We start from the raw sequence: 20,846 nt of genomic DNA on the forward strand, positions 1-20,846 counted from the left end.
TACTGGAACAGGTGCCGGAGTGTGGCAACTAAGGGATTATCACAGTAGCTTCATTGCGGTGTTAATGTAAGCCTACTTGTGACACTAATAAATAAACTTTAAACTTTCCTGTCTCCCCAATTACCTTAACTGTTAATTGTCTAACAGGAATTCCATCTGACCATTTCGATGAACTTGGGGTCATAAGTATTAGTCCACCCTATAAAAAAAACTCCTAGAAATTTGCTATTAGACCAGGTTTTATTCCTGTCATTTGACCAATATTAATGCGGCAGTCACCATCACAAGAGACAAATCGACTGGTCGTTATCACAGTTTGGGGCAATTTGCTGAGTGCAGATTTCCTAAATTGCAGCTACACTTTACAGCCAATTTACTCGTTCTCTCATCATAGAACAACCTCTTAACCCAGCAGGCAATCTGGTAAACCTTTGTCCCACCTCCTACAGGGGAAATATACCCTAGGGTAAGGAGAACACAACTGCATACACTACTCCCAAATGTCTCGTCAAGATCCTGTGTAATTATAGTAGGATTATTTTGCTCTTTATTGTTCGAATCACTTTGTAACACAAGCGAACCTACCTGCCCCATTATACATTAAACACTGATTCACTCAGGCCCCACATTAAACACTGATTCACTCAGGCCCCACATTAAACACTGATTCACTCAGGCCCTACATTAAACACTGATCAGTCCAAAGATGTGCGGGTTAGGTTGATTGGCCATGCTAAAATTGTCCCTTAGTGTCCTGAGATGCGTAGGTTAGTGGGATTAGTGGGTAAAATATGTAGGGATATAGAGGTAGGGCCTGGGTGGGATTGTGGTCGGTGCAGACTCGATGGGCTGAATGGCCTCCTTCTGCACTGTAGGGTTTCTATGATTCACTCAGGCCCTTCTGCCAGTGTTTTTCAGCCTCTTCCCCCTTTTTAAAATCGTGTCCCTGGTTCAGTTGTAGAATTGTGTTTGGTCTATTGAAAAGCATCACTACTATGATCTGCATTCCATGTATTAATGTGGCATGTCCACAATTGGAGATCTCCACCTAGCAAACCAGGGCCATAGATTGCTAAAAGGATATAATAAAAATATGTCTGATTACCATTAAAATTAATCATTGTAGGCACAGGAGAAGGAGGATTGAGTGGGGATCACATACTGTATCCCAACATTGTTATACCTTCATTTGATATGTATTTGTTATACGCTAACTATAATAATTTTATGAAAACTATAGGCATAAAAAGTAATACCAAATATTAAGAAAAAAGTGATAAAATACGAAAAATAATTCGAGTGGTTTTAACCATAGAACAAATTATTAAATGTCCATAAAAATCTGTAAAATCTTTATAGTTTGTAAAGTTACCAACCAGGTGGTTTGTTCTGTCTGCAAAGCTTTTGAAATTCCTGAGCTCCAGAAACTTCATTAGCAGCTCATTCTGTTTCTGTCACTTGCCTCTGGCACCCATAACAAATCCGAAAAACCTAACCTCAGAGCGTCTAGTCAGATTTACGATGTCTTCTACAAGCTGGTTATATTTGTCAACTTTTTCTTCCCAAGCTCTTTCAAGGGAACTATTATTGTCTTTGAATTGTATGGTCCCATTGGCCTTCGCCAACTTCACGTCACTGCATATCAGGATGTCTGCTTTTAAAAAATGCTGCTTTGTTGTATTACGAGGTGCTAAAAAATCTTAAAAAGATGTTTTAAAACAAAGTGCTGGGAGCACAACTTTTCACAATATACATGAACGATTTGGAGGAAGGAACTGAAGGCACTGTTGCTAAGTTTGCAGATGATACAAAGATATGTAGAGGGACAGGTAGTATTGAGGAAGCAGTGGGGCTGCAGAAGGACTTGGACAGGTTAGGAGAGTGGGCAAAGAAGTGGCAGATAGAATACAATGTGGAAAAGTGAGGTTATGCACTTTGGAAGGAGGAATGGAGGCTGAGACTATTTTCTAAATGGGGAAATGCTTAGGAAATCAGAAACACAAAGGGACTTGGGAGTCATTGTTCAAGATTCTCTTAAGGTTAATGTGCAGGTTCAGTCGGCAGTTAGGAAGGCAAATGCAATGTTAGCGTTCATGTCGAGAGGGCTAGAATACAAGAGCAGGGATGTACTTCTGAGGCTGTATAAGGCTCTAGTCAGACCCCATTTGGAGTATTATGAGCAGTTTTGGGGCCCATATCTAAGGAAAGATGTGCTGCCGTTGGAAAGGGTCCAGAGGAGGTTCACAAGAATGATCCCTGGAATGAAGAGCTTGTCGTATGAGGAACTGTTGAGGACTCTGGGTCTGTACTCATTGGCGTTTAGAAGGATGAGGGGGGGTCTTGTTGAAACTTACAGGATACTGCGAGGCCTGGATAGAGTGGATGTGGAGAGGATGTTTCCACTAGTAGGAAAAACTAGAACCAGAGGGCACAACCTCAGGCTAAAGGGACGATCCTTTAAAACAGAGATGAGGAGGAATTTCTTCAGCCAGAGAGTGGTGAATCTGTGGAACTCTTTGCCGCAGAAGGCCGTGGAGACCAGGTCATTGAGTGTCTTTAAGACAGAGATAGATAAGTTCTCGATTAATAAAGAGATCGGGGATTATGGGGAAAAGGCAGGAGAATGGGGATGAGAAAAATATCAGCAGTGATTGAATGCTGGAGCTGACTCGATGGGCCGAGTGGCCTAATTCTGCTCCTCTGTCTTATGGTCTTAAGATGTAAAACTTGGACTGAAAATTCTGGCATTTTTAACATATGGACAATATCCTGAGATGTGCCCAGTAGTTTTGTGAACTGTATTGCATCTCCTGCAGAGTACATTGCCAACTGACCTGCCAGTAGATAATTTCCTTGTTGGCTATGCATTACTTTGAAGTAAAAGGACGTTGATAAAATTCAGCTCCTTGGCAGAGTTGAATCGCAGCCAGTGATTTGAGTAATTTTTAAATTCTAATTGAGTTTCGGTCTCTTCCTCTGTCCAAGCTGAGTGGATTTTACTGCTAGCCTCTTTACTATTCTTTACCATTCTTTTCTATCCCTATTTTACTCCTCACCTACAGGATGAATTTTAGCCTTATACAAACTCAATCCTCTCTGCGTTTTAAATTCCTTACCACAAATTATACACTTAAAATTCTGCATCTCTAAACCCAACACTTCTATTATCCCCGTTACATTTGCCATAATGGCAAGCTATGGGGTAAAACTCTCACTCTTACCACATTTTATACATAACCACCTTTAGTTTATATTCTTTATGAACCACTTTACTTTGTTCTTTAATCACCTTAAAAGAATTAAAGATGATAGAGCAAATGGAACAATTGAATTCCACACACAGATAGGAGATATTTATAAATAAATCCGATTTACATTTATTGAGGTCTACCTTAGTAGCTTCCATAAGTTCAATCATATTTAGACACCCCCCCCAAGCATCAGGTTTAAAAATCATTATCAATAAAACTGTTAAAAGGTAACAAATAACTCAATGCTCCTATTATAAAACGCTGCATCCATAAAATTATTAAAAACTGTGATATTGGAGATAAATAGTGCAGTACTTTGAGAATCTGTTTCTTGAGTTGGGCCAGCAGACATACAACTGTTGTTGGATTGAAGTCTCCTGGGTGTATATCGCATCAGGATTTGGAGAGGGGGAAGCCAGGTTAACTGCAGGACTGTTGGTTCAGCATTTGTTGTAGTGAAGCTTCTAGTCATTAGGGACACTGGCTGAGTATGTGGAGCAAGATGAGCTGATAACAGCTCGTGTGGATTTGTAAAGGGTGCGTCACGTCTGATGAATTGAATTAGGGTAGGAGTGTCCATGGCTCTTACCGATCTGGATTTATCCACTCGGTGTCACAGAGGAAGATGGTTGTGGTGGTCGGAAGTCAACCATCTCAGTTCCAGGACATCTCTGCAGGAGTCCCTCAGGGTGGTGTCCGAGGCCCAACCATCTTCAGCTGCTTCATCAATGACCTTCCCTCCATCATAAGGTCAGAAGTGGGGATGTTTGCTGATGGCTACACAATGTTCAGCACCATTCGCAACTCAGAGACTGAAGCAGTCCATGTCTAAATGCAGCAAGACCTCGACACTGTCCAAGTTTGGGCTGACAAGGAACATTCATCCCACACAAGTGCCGTGCAATGAGCAACTCCCACAGTCGAGAATCTAACCATCGCCCCATGACATTCAATGGCATTACCACCACTAAAACCAGCACTGAAACCCCCAGCGTCAACATTCTGGGAGTTAGCGTTGACCAGAAACTGAACTGGTCCAGCCGAAAGAATACTGTGGTTGCCAGAACAGGCAGAAGCCAGGAATCCTGCAGCCAGTAACAAACCACCTGAACCCCAATGGCTGTCCCCCATTTTCCAAGACACAAGTCAGGAGTGTTTTGGGATGCCTGGATGGGTGCAGCTCCAAGAAGCTCAAAGCCTCCTGGGACAAAGTCATCCTCTTGATTGACATCCCATTCATCACCTTTCAGCATTCAATTCCTTCACCATCCACTCAGCGGGAGTGTGGTGTCTAGGGGAATTTCACAGTAACTTCATTGCAGCGTTAATGTAAGCCTTACTTGTGACTAATAAATAAACTTTAACTTTTTACTTTAATAGTAACAGCCGTGTGTACCATCTACAAGATGCACTGCAGCAACTCACCAAGGCTCCTTAGGCAGCACCTTCCAAACCCACGCCCGCTTCCATCTAGAAGGACAAGGGCAGCAGATACCTGGGAACACCCCCACCTGGAGGTTCCCCTCCGAGTCACTCACCATCCCGACTTGGAAATATATCGGCCGTTCCTTCACTGTCACTGGGTCAACATCCTGGAGCTCCCTCCCTAACAGCACTGTGGGTGTACCTACAGCAGATTGTGGCAGTCCAAAGTGGTGCCTCCATCTTACAAGGGTGATTATGGATGGGCAATAACTATTGGCCTGGCCAGTGATGCCCACACCCGATGAATATATTAAAAATCTGCAATGGGATGAAGGAGCTGAGGGGGACCTATGAATGTATGTACATTAGTCATTGAAGATGGCAGGCTAGGCTGAGAGAATGGTTCATACAATAATTGCTACAGGCTTATTAAGAGCAAGGCAGTTATGTTGGAGCAGCATGGTGACACAGTGGTTAGCACTGCTGCCTCACAGCGCCAGGGACCCGGGCTCCATTCCCGGTGACACAGTGGTTGGCACTGCTGCCTCACAGTGCCAGGGACCCTGGTTCGATTCTGGCTTGGGTCACTGTCTGTGTGGAGTTTGCATGTTCTCCCCGTGTCTGTGTGGGTTTCCTCCGAGTGCTCTGGTTTCCTCCCACAGGCTGAAAGATGTGCTGGTTAGGGTGCATTGGCCCTGCTAAATTCTCCCTCAGTGTACCCAAACAGGCGCCAGAGTGTGGCAACTAGGGGATTTTCACAGCAACTTCATTGCAGTGTTAATGTAAGCCAACTTGTGACACTAATAAATAGACTTTTTTAAAAAACTAGTAGTTTGGCCTTAGTTGGCGTGTTATGGGAGACGTGAAGGCATCAGGGAGAGCGCAGAAAAGGTTCACTTGAATAGTTCCAGGGATGAGGAGGGCACAGATTTGAAGTAATTTGTAAAAGAAGCAATGGCAGCACTGTTTTCACACAGCCAGAGGCTCAGGTCTGGAATGCACTGTCTGAGCGTGAGGTGGCGGCAGGGCAGTCGAGGCTTTTTGTGGTTGATTAAAGCTGTCAGGTTGTAAAATAAAAACCATAGCTGGTTAACACACATCGTTCAGAGTGTGAGAGTGTTCCACCTTTACCCCACCTCACCGGGGGCTGTGGGGACGGCAGTGTCAATGTTACAACGTCTCAGGAATAATCCTTCACTCAAAACTTGGCAATTAATTATTTGAAAGGATTAAATATATTTTTGGATTTGGCTTTAATTCTCCCCTCCCAGCCAGTAAGTGATGACCCTGTTGTTTCTCGATGCTAAAGTGCGACTCTGCATGGATGCCAGGGAAAGTGGGCCAAGGTTTCAGCCCTTGTTAGTGGACAGGGTTCAATGAAACTTGGCACAGAGGAGAATTGGCACAAGGAAGGACTGATTAGCTTCAGACAATACTGCAACTCCAGATCCTGGCATTTTTACAGGATCTGTTAATGTTGGGAGATGGGGCGAATTGTCTTCCTTTTATAATGTTCTGGGTTATTGTTTTAGAATATTGTAGATTATTGTTGAAGAATTCTGTATTGCATACATCAGGATATTTGCAGGAGCTTCTCGAGTGTTGTTGGAGCTGCACTCACCCAGGCAAGTGGGGAGTTTTCCATCACACTCCTGACTTGTGCCTTGTAGATGGTGGACAGGCTTTGGGGGAGGGGGGGGGGGGGGGAGTCAGGAGGTGAGTTACTCGCTGCAGGATGCTGTAAAATCTCAGCAGGTCTGGCAGTATCCGTAAGGAGAGAAAAGAGCTGACGTTCGGAGTCCAGATATCAAAGGGTCGTCTGGACTGGAAACGTCAGCTCTTTTCTCTCCTTGCAGATGCTGCCAGACCTGCTGAGATTTTCCAGCGTTTTCTCTCTTGGCCACTATTTATCTGGCTGGGTCCAGTTCAGTTTTGTTGATGGTGAGGATCCAGTGATGGTAATATCATTGAATGTCAAAAGGACAATCCTAGGATCCCCAGTGCAGAAGAAGCCTCGGCCCATTGAGTCTGTATTAACTCAGTATCTTACCCAGGCCCCACCCTATCCCTGTAACCCCACACATTTCCCATGGCTAATCCACCAAACCTGAACATCTTTGGACTGTGGGAGGAAACCGGAGCACCCGGAGGAAACCCACGCAGACACGGGGAGAACATGCAAACTCCACACAGTGACCCAAGGCCGGAATTGAACCCGGGTCCCTGACGCTGTGAGGCAGCAGTGCTAACCACTGTGCTAATGTGCTACCCCTCTCTTAATTGGGTCCTCTCTTGTTGGAGATGGTCGTTGCCCTGGTACTTGTGCCACTTGTCAGCCCAAGCCTGGAGATTGTCCCGGTCTTGCTGCATTTGGACATGGGCTGCTTCAGTATGTGAGGAGTCACGAATAGTACTGAACATTGTGGGAGGCTGTGGCACAGTGGTATTGCTGCTTGGTTAGTAACCCGTGATAATGCTCTGGGGACCTGGGTTTGAATCTCGCCACGGTAGATGGTGGAATTTCTTTTTTTAAATTCAATAAAATATCTGGAATTAAAAATCGTAACGATCATGAAGCCATTGCTGTTTGTTGCAAAACCCATCTGTTTGTCTAATTTCCTTTAGGCTAAGGGTCCTGACAGTATTCCAACAATAGAACCATAGAAAATTACAGCTCAGAAACAGACCTTTTGGCCCTTCCTGTCTGTGCCGAACCATTTTATGCCTAGTCCCACTGACCTGCACTTGGACCATATCCCTCCACACCCCTCTCATCCATGAACCCGTCCAAGTTTTTCTTAAATGTTAAAAGCATTTACCACTTTATCTGGCAGCCCATTCCACACTCCCACCACTCTCTGCGTGAAGAAGCCCCCCCCCCTAATATTCCCTTTAAACTTTTCTCCTTTCACCCTTAACCCATGCCCTCTGGTTTTTTTCTCCCCTAGCCTCAGCGGAAAAAGCCTGCTTGCATTCACTCTATCTATACCCATCAAAATCTTATACACTTCTATCAAATCTCCCCTCAATCTTCTACGCTCCAGGGAATAAAGTCCCCGGGAATTATAGACCGGTGAGTCTCACTTCTGTTGTCGGCAAGATGTTGGAAAAAATTATAAGGGATAGGATTTATAGTTATTTGGAGAGTAATGAATTGATAGGTGATAGTCAGCATGGTTTTGTGGCAGGTAGGTCGTGCCTTACTAACCTTATTGAGTTTTTTGAGAAAGTGACCAAGGAGGTGGATGGGGGCAAGGCAGTGGACGTGGTATATATGGATTTTAGTAAGGCGTTTGATAAGGTTCACCATGGTAGGCTTCTGCAGAAAATGCAGATGTATGGGATTGGGGGTGATCTAGGAAATTGGATCAGGAATTGGCTAGCGGATAGGAAACAGAGGGTGGTGGTTGATAGTAAATATTCATCATGGAGTGCGGTTACAAGTGGTGTACCTCAGGGATCTGTTTTGGGGCCACTGCTGTTTGTAATATTTATTAATGATCTGGATGAGGGTATAGTTGGGTGGATTAGCAAATTTGCTGATGACACCAAAGTCGGTGGTGTGGTAGACAGTGAGGAAGGGTGTCGTAGTTTGCAGGAAGACTTAGACAGGTTGCAAAGTTGGGCCGAGAGGTGGCGGATGGAGTTTAATGCGGAGAAGTGTGAGGTAATTCACTTTGGTAGGAATAACAGATGTGTTGAGTATAGGGCTAACGGGAGGACTTTGAATAGTGTGGAGGAGCAGAGGGATCTAGGTGTATGTGTGCATAGATCCCTGAAAGTTGGGAATCAAGTAGATAAGGTTGTTAAGAAGGCATATGGTGTCTTGGCGTTTATTGGTAGGGGGATTGAATTTAGGAGTCGTAGCGTTATGTTGCAACTGTACACAACTCTGGTGCGGCCGCACTTGGAGTACTGTGTGCAGTTCTGGTCCCCACATTACAGGAAGGATGTGGAGGCTTTGGAGAGGGTGCAGAGGAGGTTTACCAGGATGTTGCCTGGTATGGAGGGGAGATCCTATGAGGAGAGGCTGAGGGATTTGGGATTGTTTTCGCTGGAAAGGCGGCGGCTAAGAGGGGATCTTATTGAAACATATAAGATGATTAGAGGTTTAGATAGGGTGGATAGTGATAGCCTTTTTCCTCTGATGGAGAAATCCAGCACGAGGGGGCATGGCTTTAAATTGAGGGGGGGTAGTTATAGAACCGATGTCAGGGGTAGGTTCTTTACCCAGAGGGTGGTGAGGGATTGGAATGCCCTGCCAGCATCAGTTGTAAATGCGCCTAGTTTGGGGGCGTTTAAGAGATCCGTAGATAGGTTCATGGACGAAAAGAAATTGGTTTAGGTTGGAGGGTCACAGTTTTTTTTTTTAACTGGTCGGTGCAACATCGTGGGCCGAAGGGCCTGTTCTGCGCTGTAATGTTCTATGTTCTATGTTCTATGTTCTAACCTATTCAATCTCTCTCTGTAACTCAGCTTCTCAAGTCCCGGCAACATCCTTGTGAACCTTCTCTGCACTCTTTCAATCTTATTTACATCCTTCCTGTAACTAGGTGACCAAAACTGTACACAATACTCCAAATTCGGCCTCACCAATGCCTTATATAACCTTACCATAGCACTCCAACTTTTATACTCGATACTCCGATTTATAAAGGCCAATGTACCAAAGGCACTCTTTACGACCCTATCCACCTGTGACGTCACGTTTAGGGAATTCTGTACCTGTATTCCCAGATCCCTCTGTTCAACTGCACTCTTCAGAGTCCTACCATTTACCCTGTACGTTCTACTTTGATTTGTCCTTCCAAAGTGCAATATCTCACACTTGTCTGCGTTGAATTCCATTTGCCATTTTTCAGCCCATTTTTCTAGTTGGTCCAAATCCCTCTGCAAGCTTTGAAAACCTTCCTCACTGTCCACTACACCTCCAATCTTTGTATCATCAGCAAACTTGCTGATCCAATTGACCACATTATCATCCAGATCATTGATATAGATGACAAACAACAATGGACCCAACGCCGATCCCTGCGGCACACCACTAGTCACAGGCCTCCACTCAGAGAAGCAATTCTCCACAACCACTCTCTGGCTTCTTCCATTGAGCCAGTGTCTTATCCAATTTACTAGCTCCCCATGTATACCTAGCGACTGAACCTTCCTAACTAACCTCCCATGAAGGACCTTGTCAAAGGCCTTGCTGAAATCCAGGTAGACAACATCCACCGCCTTCCCTTCATCCACTTTCCTGGTAACCTCCTCGAAAAACTCTAATAGATTGGTCAAACATGACCTACCACGTACAAAGCCATGTTGACTCTCCCTAATAAGTCCCTGTCTATCCAAATATTTGTAGATCCTATCCTGTATCACACCTTCCAATAACTTGCCCACCACCGACGTCAAACTTACTGGCCTATAATTTCCCGGATTTCTTTTGGAATCTTTTTTAAACAACGGAACAACATGAGCCACCCTCCAATCATCCGGCACCTCCACCGTGAATACTGACATTTTAAATATGTCTGCCAGGGCCCCTGCAAGTTCAACCCTAGCTTCCCTCAAGGTCTGTGGGAATACCCTGTCCGGTCCTGGGGATTTATCCACTCTGATTTGCCTCAAGACAGCGAGCACCTCCTCCCCTTTAATCTGTAAAGGTTCCATGGCCTCCCTACCAGTTTGCCCTATTTCCGTAGACTCCATGCCCGTTTCCTCAGTAAATACGGATGCAAAAAAACCATTTAGTATCTCCCCCATCTCTTTTGGTTCCATACACAGTCTACCACTCTGGTCTTCAAGAGGACCAATTTTATCCCTCACTATCCTTTTGCTCCTAACATACCTATAGAAGCTCTTCGGATTTTCCTTCACTCTGTCTGCCAAAGCAACCTCATGTCTTCTTTTAGCCCTCCTGATTTCCCTCTTAAGTAGCTTCTTGCACTTTTTATACTCCTCGAGCATCTGATCTGTTCCTTGCTGCCTGTACATTTCATACAACTCTCTCTTCCTCTTAATCAGTTTTACAATCTCCCTCGAGAACCAAGGTTCCTTATTCCTATTTACTTTGCCTTTAATCCTGACAGGAACATACAAACTCTGCACTCTCAAAATTTCTCCTTTGAAGGCCTCCCACTTTCCATTTACATCCTTACCAGAGAACAGCCTGTGCCAATCCACACTTCCCAGATCCCTTCTCATTTCATCAAATTTGGCCTTTTTCCAGTTCAGAACTTCAACCCGAGGACCAGATCTATCCTTATCCACGATCAGGTTGAAACTAATGGCATTATGATCACTGGATCCAAAGTGTTCCCTCACACTCACATCCATCACCTGCCCTAACTCATTTCCCAATAGGAGATCCAATATCGCATCCTCTCTAGTTGGCACCTCTATATACTGATGTAGAAAATTCTCCTGAACACATTTTACAAACTCTACCCCGTCTAAACCTTTAACAGTATGCGGGTCCCAATCTATATGTGGAAAATTAAAATCCCCTACTATCACAACTTTGTGTTTCTTGCAGTTGTCAGCTATCTCTCCGCTGATTTGCTCCTCCAATTCTCGCTGACTATTGGGTGGTCTATAATACAAGCCCATTAATGTGGTCATACCTTTCCTGTTTCTCAGCTCCACCCATAGGGCCTCTGTAGACAAGCTCCCTAATCTATCCTGCCTGAGTACCGCTGTAACATTTTCCCTGACCAACAATGCCACCCCCCCACCTTTTATCCCTCTGCCTCTATCCCGCCTGAAACATTGGAACCCTGGAACATTGAGCTGCCAGTCCAGACCCTCCTGTAGCCAAGTTTCACTAATGGCTATAATGTCATATTTCCACGTGTCTATCCACGCCTTCAGCTCATCTGCCTTCCCCACAATACTCCTGGCATTGAAATAGACACACCTCAAAAAATTATTTCCACCACACTCTACCCTTCCATTTGGACCGAGGATGTTTGCCTCAGAACTTTGTGCCCCTAACCAAGCTGTTCCAGTACAGCTACAATACTGTTAGCTACCTAACAATGTGATAAATTGCTACGGTATGTCCTGTGCACAGGTAACTGGGCAAATCCAACCCAGCCAACTACTACCCAATCAGTCCATTCTCGATCATCAGTAAAGTGATGGAAGGGGTCATCGACAGCGCTATCAAGCAGCACCTGCTCAGCAATAACCTGCTCAGTGACGCCCAGTTTGGGTTTCGCCAGGGTCACTCAGCTCCTGACCTCATTGCAGCCTAGGTTCAAACATGGACAAAAGAGCTGAATTCCAGAGGTGAGGCGAGAGTGACAGTCCTTGACATCAAGGCCACATTCGACCAAGTGTGGCGTCAAGGAGCCCGAGTGAAACTGGAGTCAATGGGAATATAGGGGGGAGGGGACGGGGGGGGAGAGACTCTCTGCTGGTTAGTTATTCCTGGCACAAAGGAAGATAGTTGTGGTGGTTGGAGGTCAATCATCTCAGCTACTGAGGTTCCTCAGGGTAGTGTCCTCGGCCCAAACACCTTCCACCATCAGCTCAGCAGTGGGGATGTTCACTGTGCAATGTTCAGACCCATTCGCAGCTACTCAGACACTGAAGCAGTCCATGTTCAAATGCAGCAAGATCTGGACAATATCCAGGCTGGAGCTGACAAGTGGCAAGTAACATTCACGCCCCACAAAACTGCCTGGCAATGACCGTCTCCAACAAGAGAAGATCTAACCATTGTCCCTTGATATTCAGTGACCTTGTCATTAACAAAATGCAGGCCTACTTGCTTTAACCCTTGTTAATGGTCTTGGAAGTGTCAGAGAGAGGGGGAATGAGTTTCAGCAGCTTGCAGTAAACCTCTGACTTCAAGCAATTCCCAACTAGAACTCCACTTTCAAACTAGTTAGCAAATCCAGGCGTACTTTGACTTGTGTTAACAGCCCTGGAGCTTTCAGAAACCTTCTGGACAGAGCGAGAGCCTCCACTGTCTACCAGCTCCAGGCAGCAACTGCTCTTTATTTTAAAATGAAAATGAAACTTTTTTTCCTGCAAGCTTAGCTCCTCCCATTAACCACATTATATGATTCAGTCAACCTAATCAAAAACTGACATGACTCTAATTACCTCATCTGAAACCAATCTGACACCAGCCCATTAACTCTACAATGTAACACATTCTTAGCTAAAAGGAGTCATTATCCTGCTCTCAGCACCGGAGCTGCACGTTTTCCCAGACAAACCGACTCTTTGTAGAAAAACACTGCCTCTTAAAGCAATCCTCCTCAAACATAGAATATATCAAAATAACACAGGATCATAACATAAACACTGGCTACCAGAGCAGGTCAGAGGCTGGGAATCCTGCGGAGAGTAACTCTCCACCTGACTCCCCAAAGCCTGTCCACCATCTACAAGGCACAAGTCAGGAGTGTGATGGAATATTCTCCACTTGCCTGGACGGGTGCAGCTCCAACAACACTCTACACCATCCAGGACAAAGCAGCCCCGCTTGATTGCTATCCCATCCACAAACACCCACTCCCTCCACCACCGACACACAGTGACAGCTGTGTGTCCCATCTACAAGATGCACTGCAGCAACTCACCAAGGCTCCTGAGGCAGCACCTTCCAAACCCACGACTGCTACCATCTAGAAGGACAAGGGTAGCAGATACCTGGGGACACCCCCACCTGGAGGTTCCCCTCCGAGTCACTCACCATCCCCACTTGGAAATATATCGGCTGTTCCTTCACTGTCGCTGGGTCAACATCCTGGAGCTCCCTCCCTAACAGCACGGTGGGTGTACCTACACCTCGGACTGCAGCGGGTTCAGGAAGGCAGCTCACCCAGCACCTTCTCTAGGGGCAGTTAGGGATGGGCAATAAATGCTGGTCTTGCAGCAACACCCACATCCCATGAATTAATTTTTTAAAAGTCATCAGCAAACATCCCCACTTCTGACCTTATGATGGACGGAAGGTCATTGATGAAGCAGCTGAGGATGGTTGGGCCTCGGACACTTCCCTGAGGGACTCCTGCAGAGATGTCCTGGAACTGAGATGAATGACCTCCAATCACCACAACCATCTTCCTTTTGATTCCCGTTTCACTGGGGCTCCTTGACGCCACACTCGGTCAGTTGTGGCCTTGATGTCGAGGACTGTCACTCTCGCCTCACCTCAGGAATTCAGTTCTTTTGTCCATGTTTGAACCAAGGCTGTAATGAGGTCAGGAGCTGAGTGACCCTGGCAGAACCCAAACTGGGCGTCACTGAGGCAGGTTATTGCTGAGCAGGTGCTGCTTGATAGCGCTGTCGATGACCCCCTTCCGTCACTTTACTGATGATCGAGAGTAGACTGATTAGGCAGTAATTGGCCGGGTTGGATTTGTCCTGTTTTTTGTGTACAGGAAATACCTGGGCAATTTTCCACATTGTTGGGTAGATGCCAGTGTTGTAACTGTACTGGAAGAGTTTGGCTAGGGGAAGTTCCGGAGCACAAGTCTTCAGTACTATTGCTGGAATATTGTCAGGGCCCACACACGTAAGCAGAGCTTAGATCAGATCCATCGTTTGTGGGATTGCTTAGTCCTATCTGCTGTTTATACTGTTTGGCTCACAAGTCGTCCTGTGTTGTGGCTTCATCAGGTTGCCACCTCATTTTTAGCTATGCCTAGTGCTGCTCCTGCATTCCCTCCTGCACTTGTTATTCAACCAGGGGTGATCCCCTGGCTTGACAGTAATGCCTGAGTGGGGGAAATGCCAGGCCATGACGTACGATGCTGCTGCTGCTGATTGTACATCGCGCTTCCAGTCATGTGGAACTCACAAGCAGTTGTCTAGATGATACACAATTCTGTGGTTCTTGCTTTACCACAGCGCTGCTGCTTGCTGGCTCATGGCGTCCCGTGGATACCGGTGCCTGATACGTAATGCTGTTAATGCTCTTACCAATGGATGGAAGGTCAGGAATCTGGGGACAGGGGAAAAAGCTCCTTCACTTTTCTGCCGAGTTCACCCAGATATCTGTACTTGCAGCCTTGCTGGAGGAGAGAGGTACTTTAACTGATACAATAAACTTGTATTTATATAGAGTGCCTTCTCATTTCGGAAATATCCCACGTACTTGTAAATTGACACCAAGCCAAAGGAGGCATCAAAGAGACTAAACACTTGGTCAAAGTGGTTGGCTTTAGGGAGCATCTTGAAGGACAGAGGGTTTGAGTTGGAGGAACGTGGAGATCTTGGCGGAGGTTAGAGAGAGAGAGGGGTGAAGCTATGGAGCGATTGGAAAACACGGGTGGGAATTTAATGTTGGTGTTTCTGGACTGGGAACCAGGGTGTGAGCCGAGAGACCTGCTCGACTGAGCGTGAATCCAAATGATCAATTAGACCGGCAGATTGTGTTGAATGTATTTCTGATGGCGATGAAGGATTGTCCTAGAGTTAGCTGTCATTTAATAATTTAAAACAATTTAGAATTGAGAACAGATGGACCTTAGTGTTTGCTTTCACCTTTTGTTTCATTATTTATACTGAAAAGGATTGGTGTAGAAGTCATCGAACTGATGGAGTCTGATGAAGGGATGGAGGAGCCACTCATCGACCGTACAGAGTCTGGGGTCGGAGTCAAGAGTCCGTTCCCCACTGTCGATTCGACGCGAGCAGATTCCCCTCTTGTTAGCGTGGTCACCAGCTCGCAGCCCAGCCCAGTAAGACACACGCGGGTAAACCAGCTTTTCATGCACCTTTCACTTCCATTGATAATCATGCCATGGCTGTAGGGGGCCGGGCGTTCCCTGTGGCGTGTTGGAAGGAGACTACTTCCATCCCGACACTGGCAACAGCTTTTCCCAGAATCGCTGAGGCAGTTCACTCCCCCACGCCGTTTCGGTGGTCTCCCCCTCTGCCATTTGTGACCTTCACCCTGGTGTTGTTCAGGCTTGTGACTGTCCTTTGTATCAAACTCTCAGCACAAGATCAGGCGGGATTCTGGCTTTTAGTTTAGGGTGAGATTAAAGCTCGGCGCCTACGCTCTGAGCTGGAATCGGCGCAGGTCAGGGGGTTTACAGTGAAGAAACCAGGGAATGTAGTGCATTAACTACACTGTGGGGTGGCACAGTGACACAGTGGTTTGCACTGCTGCCTCACAGCACCAGGGACCCAAGTTCGATTCCCAGCTCGAGACACTATCTGTGCAGAGTCTGTACATTCTCCCCATGTCTGCATGGGTTTCCTCCCGGTGCTCCGGTTTCCTCCCACAGTCCAAAGACGTGCGGGCTAGGTGGATTGGCTACAGTAAATTTCCCCTCAGTCAGGGGGACTAGCTAGGGTAAATGCATGGGGTTATGGAGATGGGGGGGGGGGGGGGGGGGGTAGTTGTGGTTGTCGTCAGTGTTGACTCGATGGACAGAATGGCCTCTTGCACTGTAGGGATTCTATGATTCTATGGGCGATGGAAAAATGGGAACTGTTGCATTCTGCTCGTCAGCAATTCCTCGGGTTATAGAGGGAAACCGTCTGGCTTGTTGTGTCTGTGCTGGCCTTCTGAAGGTGCAGACAGATTATCCAATATCCTTGTCAACCTTAAACAGTGTCTGAATGACCTCCCCTTTTACCATGAATTTTCCTTGGTAAAGACAGGTGCTCATTCTTCAGCCATTCCCTCTGTGGCCATGCGTGAATCCCCTCGTGGTCCCTAGCCAGTCCCACACTTGCCTTCCTTCTATATATATTTTATTTATTCAGGGGATTGTCCTTAAGCTGAGTGACTGAGTTGACCACATTGGAGTCACGAGTAGGCCAGACCCAGTAAGGATGACAGATATCCTTTTATGGTCATTATTAGACTTCTAACTCCAGATTGTTATTAAATTCGAATCACCATCTGCCATGGTGGGATTTGAACCCCCGGAGCATTTTTTATTCATTCCTGGGACATGGGCGTCGCTGGCTGGCCAACATTTATTGCCCATCCCTAGTTACCCTTGGGCGGCACGGTGGCACTGTGGTTAGCACTGCTGCTTCACAGCTCCAGGGACCTGGGTTCGATTCCCGGCTCAGGTCACTGACTGTGTGGAGTTTGCACATTCTCCTCGTGTCTGCGTGGGTTTCCTCCGGGTGCTCCGGTTTCCTCCCACATTCCAAAGATGTGCGGGTTAGGTTGATTGGCCATGCTTAAATTGCCCCTTAGTGTCCTGAGATGTGTAGGTTAGAGGGATTAGTGGGTAAAATATGTAGGGATATGGGGGTAGGGCCTGGGTGGGATTGTGGTCGGTGCAGACTCGATGGGCCGAATGGCCTCTTTCTGTACTGTAGGGTTTCTATGTTCAGAGGGCAGTTGAGAGTCGACCACATTGCTTTGGCTCTGAAGTCACATGTAGGCCAGACTGGGTAAGGACGGCAGATTTCCTTCACTGAAGGACATTAGTGAACCAGATGGGGTTTTCTGACAATCGAGAATGGTTTCATGGTCATCGGTAGATTCTTAATTCCAGGTATTTTTTATTGAATTCAAATTCCACCATCTGCCGTGGCGGGATTCGAACCCGGGGGTCCCCAGAACATGAGCTGAGTTTCTGGATTACTCGTCCTGTGACGATGCACTTCGTCACTGCCTCCGCTTTCAGATTTTAGCTGCCAGTCTGTACTCATACTCTGTCTTTGCTTCTCCGAGTTGCCGTTTCAATTCCTGTCTGAATCTTTGATATTCAGCCTGGTTCTTGTTCACCTGAGATAATGTGCTTCTTTTTGATCTCTAACTCTTCCGCCTTCGGTGGGACCTTGGGATTTGGTTGCTCTGCCTTCCCCCTCATGGGAATACATACTGACTGTGCCTCAGCCACTCTCTCCTTTCAAGACAGCCTGTTGTTCCATTTCAATTTTCCCGCTAATCTTTGATTCCAATTTATCCAAAACAGATCCATTCTTACCCCCTTTTTGAAGTTGTCTTTGGCCCAGTTAGTTCTAACTCTGTCCTTTTCTTTGTCCTTTTCCATTGTCAACCGAAGCTTTATGATACAGTGGCCACTGCCGCCTCAATTTTGTTCTCCTGACGCTTGATCCACCCGGCTCACCTCATTCCCAGATTTCAGGTGCGCAATGTCTCCTTTCTATTGGACCGGACACACTGCTGTGGAAAATCCTGCTGAATGCACTCGAGGGATGCTTGCATCTCCCTGTCCTTTCCACTGCTTCAGTCCCCATCTACATTCAGTTTTTATTATTCATTCCTGGGACATGGGCGTTGCTGGCTAGGTCAGCATTTATTGCCCATCCCTAATTAACCTCGAGCCGCCACCTTGAATCGCTGCTGTGGGTTGACCCACAATGCCGTTGGGGAGGGAATTCCAGGATTCTGACCCAGAGACTGCGAAGGAACAGCCGATATATTTCCCCGTGAGGACGGTGAGAGGCTTGGAGGGGAACTTGCAGCTGGTGGTGTTCCCATGTATCTGCTGCCCTTGTCCTTCTAGATGGAAGTAAATTAAAGTCCCCCATTATAGACACACTAATCCCTGTCACTTCCTTGCAAATTTGACCTCCACGTCTTCCCACGAGTTGTTTCTTGGTGTTGAATCCAAGAGACCCATCCGGTTCACTAATGTCCTAAAGGGAACGGATATCAGAATCATAGCATCCCTGCTATGCAGAAGGAGGCCATTTGGCCCATCGAGCTTTTGGTGTTGGTATTTAGTTACATATATAAACAGCCCTGTGGTAACTGACCAAAGGGACTTGAATTTAATTATAGCAGAGGTCTAAGAAACAAATTGTATACCCGACCTTTTAGTCTTCTGGGGATGGGATGGGTTGGAACTCTACATAAAGCAAACAAGGAGCTCCACTGATCTTATTTTAACCACCTTGTCTACTTTTGTCCCTGGCCTTCCACTCAGCCTGGTCCAGTTCTGGACAACCTGTGGCCTGGGGCCACATGCGGCCCATGAGACATTTTGTTGACTTGGCGACATTCCACTGGTTTCTATCTGCGTGTTTTTTTCCTATCTGTATAGGTGAAGTGGCACAGTGGGTTAGCACCTCTGCCTCACAGCACCAGGGACCCGGTTCAATTCCCGGCTTGGGTCACTGTTTGTGTGGAGTCTGCATGTTGTCCCCGTGTCTGCATGGGTTTCCTCCGGGTGCTCTGGTTTCCTCTCTCAGTCCAAAACTGTGTGTGTGTTAGGTTGATTGGCCATGCTAAATTGCTCCTTAGTGTTAGGGGATGTTGGGGATTAGGAGGGTAACTACGTGGGGTTACAGGATAGGGCCAGGGTGGGATTGTTGTCGGTGCAGGCTCGATGGGCCAAATGACGACCTTCTGCACTGCAGGTATTCTATGATTGAGTCTGCACCGACTCTCTGACAGAGCGTCTTACCCAGGCCTACCCTGCTATTCCCCTCGGGCAATGGAAAAACAGCAGTTTGGACAGTGAGGCTGGCCCCTGAATAGAGCTCTGTCCCTAGCTGGGCGCTGGTGGATTGCCAATACTACCTCCCCTGCTCTGGCTGCTCCAGCTAGTGTCCCGAGGTAGTCCTTTCACACAAGGATTGTGAGGCAGTCTGTTTGGGGCTGTAAACCCAGGGTCAGGAGAGAGGTATTGGTGTCTCGCGCTGGAATTTGGCACCAATCGCCTCAGCACAGCTTGGGGTGAGCAGTGGACTCACTAACGTCCTACAACAAGCCACTCTCTACAATCTCCCCTACGTTGCAGCAGTGACCAGGATTCTCAAAGCACAGCTTTGACGGGAATGAATCCTGAGGTGGTTTCTGAATGTAGAGCCTTCCCTTTAGCAGTGCTGATGTTTAGTGAATGTGTGTGGCTCTGTTTACTGACCCTCTTGTATTTTCTGCCCCTGTTTCAGGTGAACGTGGCAACTCAGTGTGACCCGGAAGAAATCATTGTTCTGTCGGACTCTGACTGAAGCACTGGGGGACTTTGGACTCTCCTCGATGGCAGGGAGTTTCTGTAAATTGTCAAGGAAACGGGGGAAAGCTTGCACTGATGCTCTGTGCTGCCTCCTCTCTTCCTCTCTCTCTCTCTCCCTCTCTCCCCCTCTCGTACATTTGAAGCGTTGCAAGATGAAATCTGCAGGCAAACCTTTTTTTGTTCTTTCAAATTTTTGAGTTGGGTCCCAATTTTGGGAGGCACTCCCCAAGGAAACTCCCGGCTTACTGAAATATCTGGAGCCAGGCTCTCAAATCAGACGAGGGTGTTACCCCCACAGTGACCAGGTACCCACTTCACTGTGTTCCCGGATGGAGTTGGGGGGCGGGGGAGAGAGATGAGGGGATTTCTGTCCTGCTTTAAGGTGGAAGGTTGCTCTCGAAGTTGATGTATAAATTAATCTGCCGCCTTCTGTTAAAGGTGCTTTCTACAGAACGCACTTACAAAGTGCAGTTGATGCATTTTCTGAAAGTGAAAAATTAACAGTACTTTTTAAAGAATATAAAAACACTTTTGTGGACTGATTGTTCGCATAAACCCTTTCATATCTGCTTTCCAAATTTGTAAAAAAAGAACCCAGTGATTCTACCCCGGGTGTTGGTGTTCTCAATTAACTGCACAACGCCTTGAAAATTCTCCTCGGCAATTTTAGTTGCAACTTTCTGCGCCTCAGTCTCCGAAAGCTCTACGATTCTGTTGCATGGGGCAATGATTCCACGGGGCTGCCTTTTCGCCGCACCCAGGTGTCGGCCTCGCTTGTGTCGGCTCACCCGCCGTGTGGGTAAGAAGTGGGGATGGGGTGAGGGGACTCTGGTCTCTTCCGAGCACGAGATCAAAGCTTGGTCCATTTTCTCTCTGTGTCTGATTCCAATCCACCCTTGCAGTGCAGCCAACAACACTTGTTCTGCCCTTTTTTCCCGAGCAGTGAATTGGGCGATTCACGCGGTCGGTTGATATCTCACCTGAGTTTAGGTGGGCATTTCATTCCTCGACACTGCTGCCCCCTCTCTCCTTCTGGCCTGGCGTTTCCCCTTTTGTTGTCCTTTGATAGAAGAATTTGTATCGCCAGACAGTTCTTTTTTTAAAACTCCCGCTGAGAGAACACTCGTTTCTGTACTAAAAGAAATCCTGGTCAGAAAGGGAAAAGGGGAGCTGGTTCACTAACTTCACCGGAACTCCTACAATCACCTCCTTGGAACCTGCTGTCTGCCTTCAATCTTGGGTTCTGTTCCCTCAC

General features: G+C 46.8%; 1 protein-coding gene across 3 annotated transcripts in view; it reads left to right on the forward strand.

Moving 5' to 3' along the window:
- The window catches only part of daxx (death-domain associated protein), a 42,739-nt gene extending 21,893 nt beyond the window's left edge, over positions 1-20,846 (forward strand). The window contains exons 5-6 of one of the 3 annotated variants that reach the window (XM_078207745.1): positions 15,205-15,388; positions 19,527-20,846. In XM_078207745.1, coding sequence (XP_078063871.1) covers positions 15,205-15,388; positions 19,527-19,586 — 244 coding nt within the window. In that variant the 3' untranslated portion in view covers positions 19,587-20,846. The remainder of the gene's footprint in view (positions 1-15,204; positions 15,389-19,526) is intronic. The other 2 variants (XM_078207746.1, XM_078207747.1) reach the window with 2 other exon arrangements.

The sequence above is a fragment of the Mustelus asterias genome, unplaced genomic scaffold, assembly GCF_964213995.1.
Source record: "Mustelus asterias unplaced genomic scaffold, sMusAst1.hap1.1 HAP1_SCAFFOLD_2673, whole genome shotgun sequence".
NCBI classification, from domain to species: domain Eukaryota; kingdom Metazoa; phylum Chordata; class Chondrichthyes; order Carcharhiniformes; family Triakidae; genus Mustelus; species Mustelus asterias.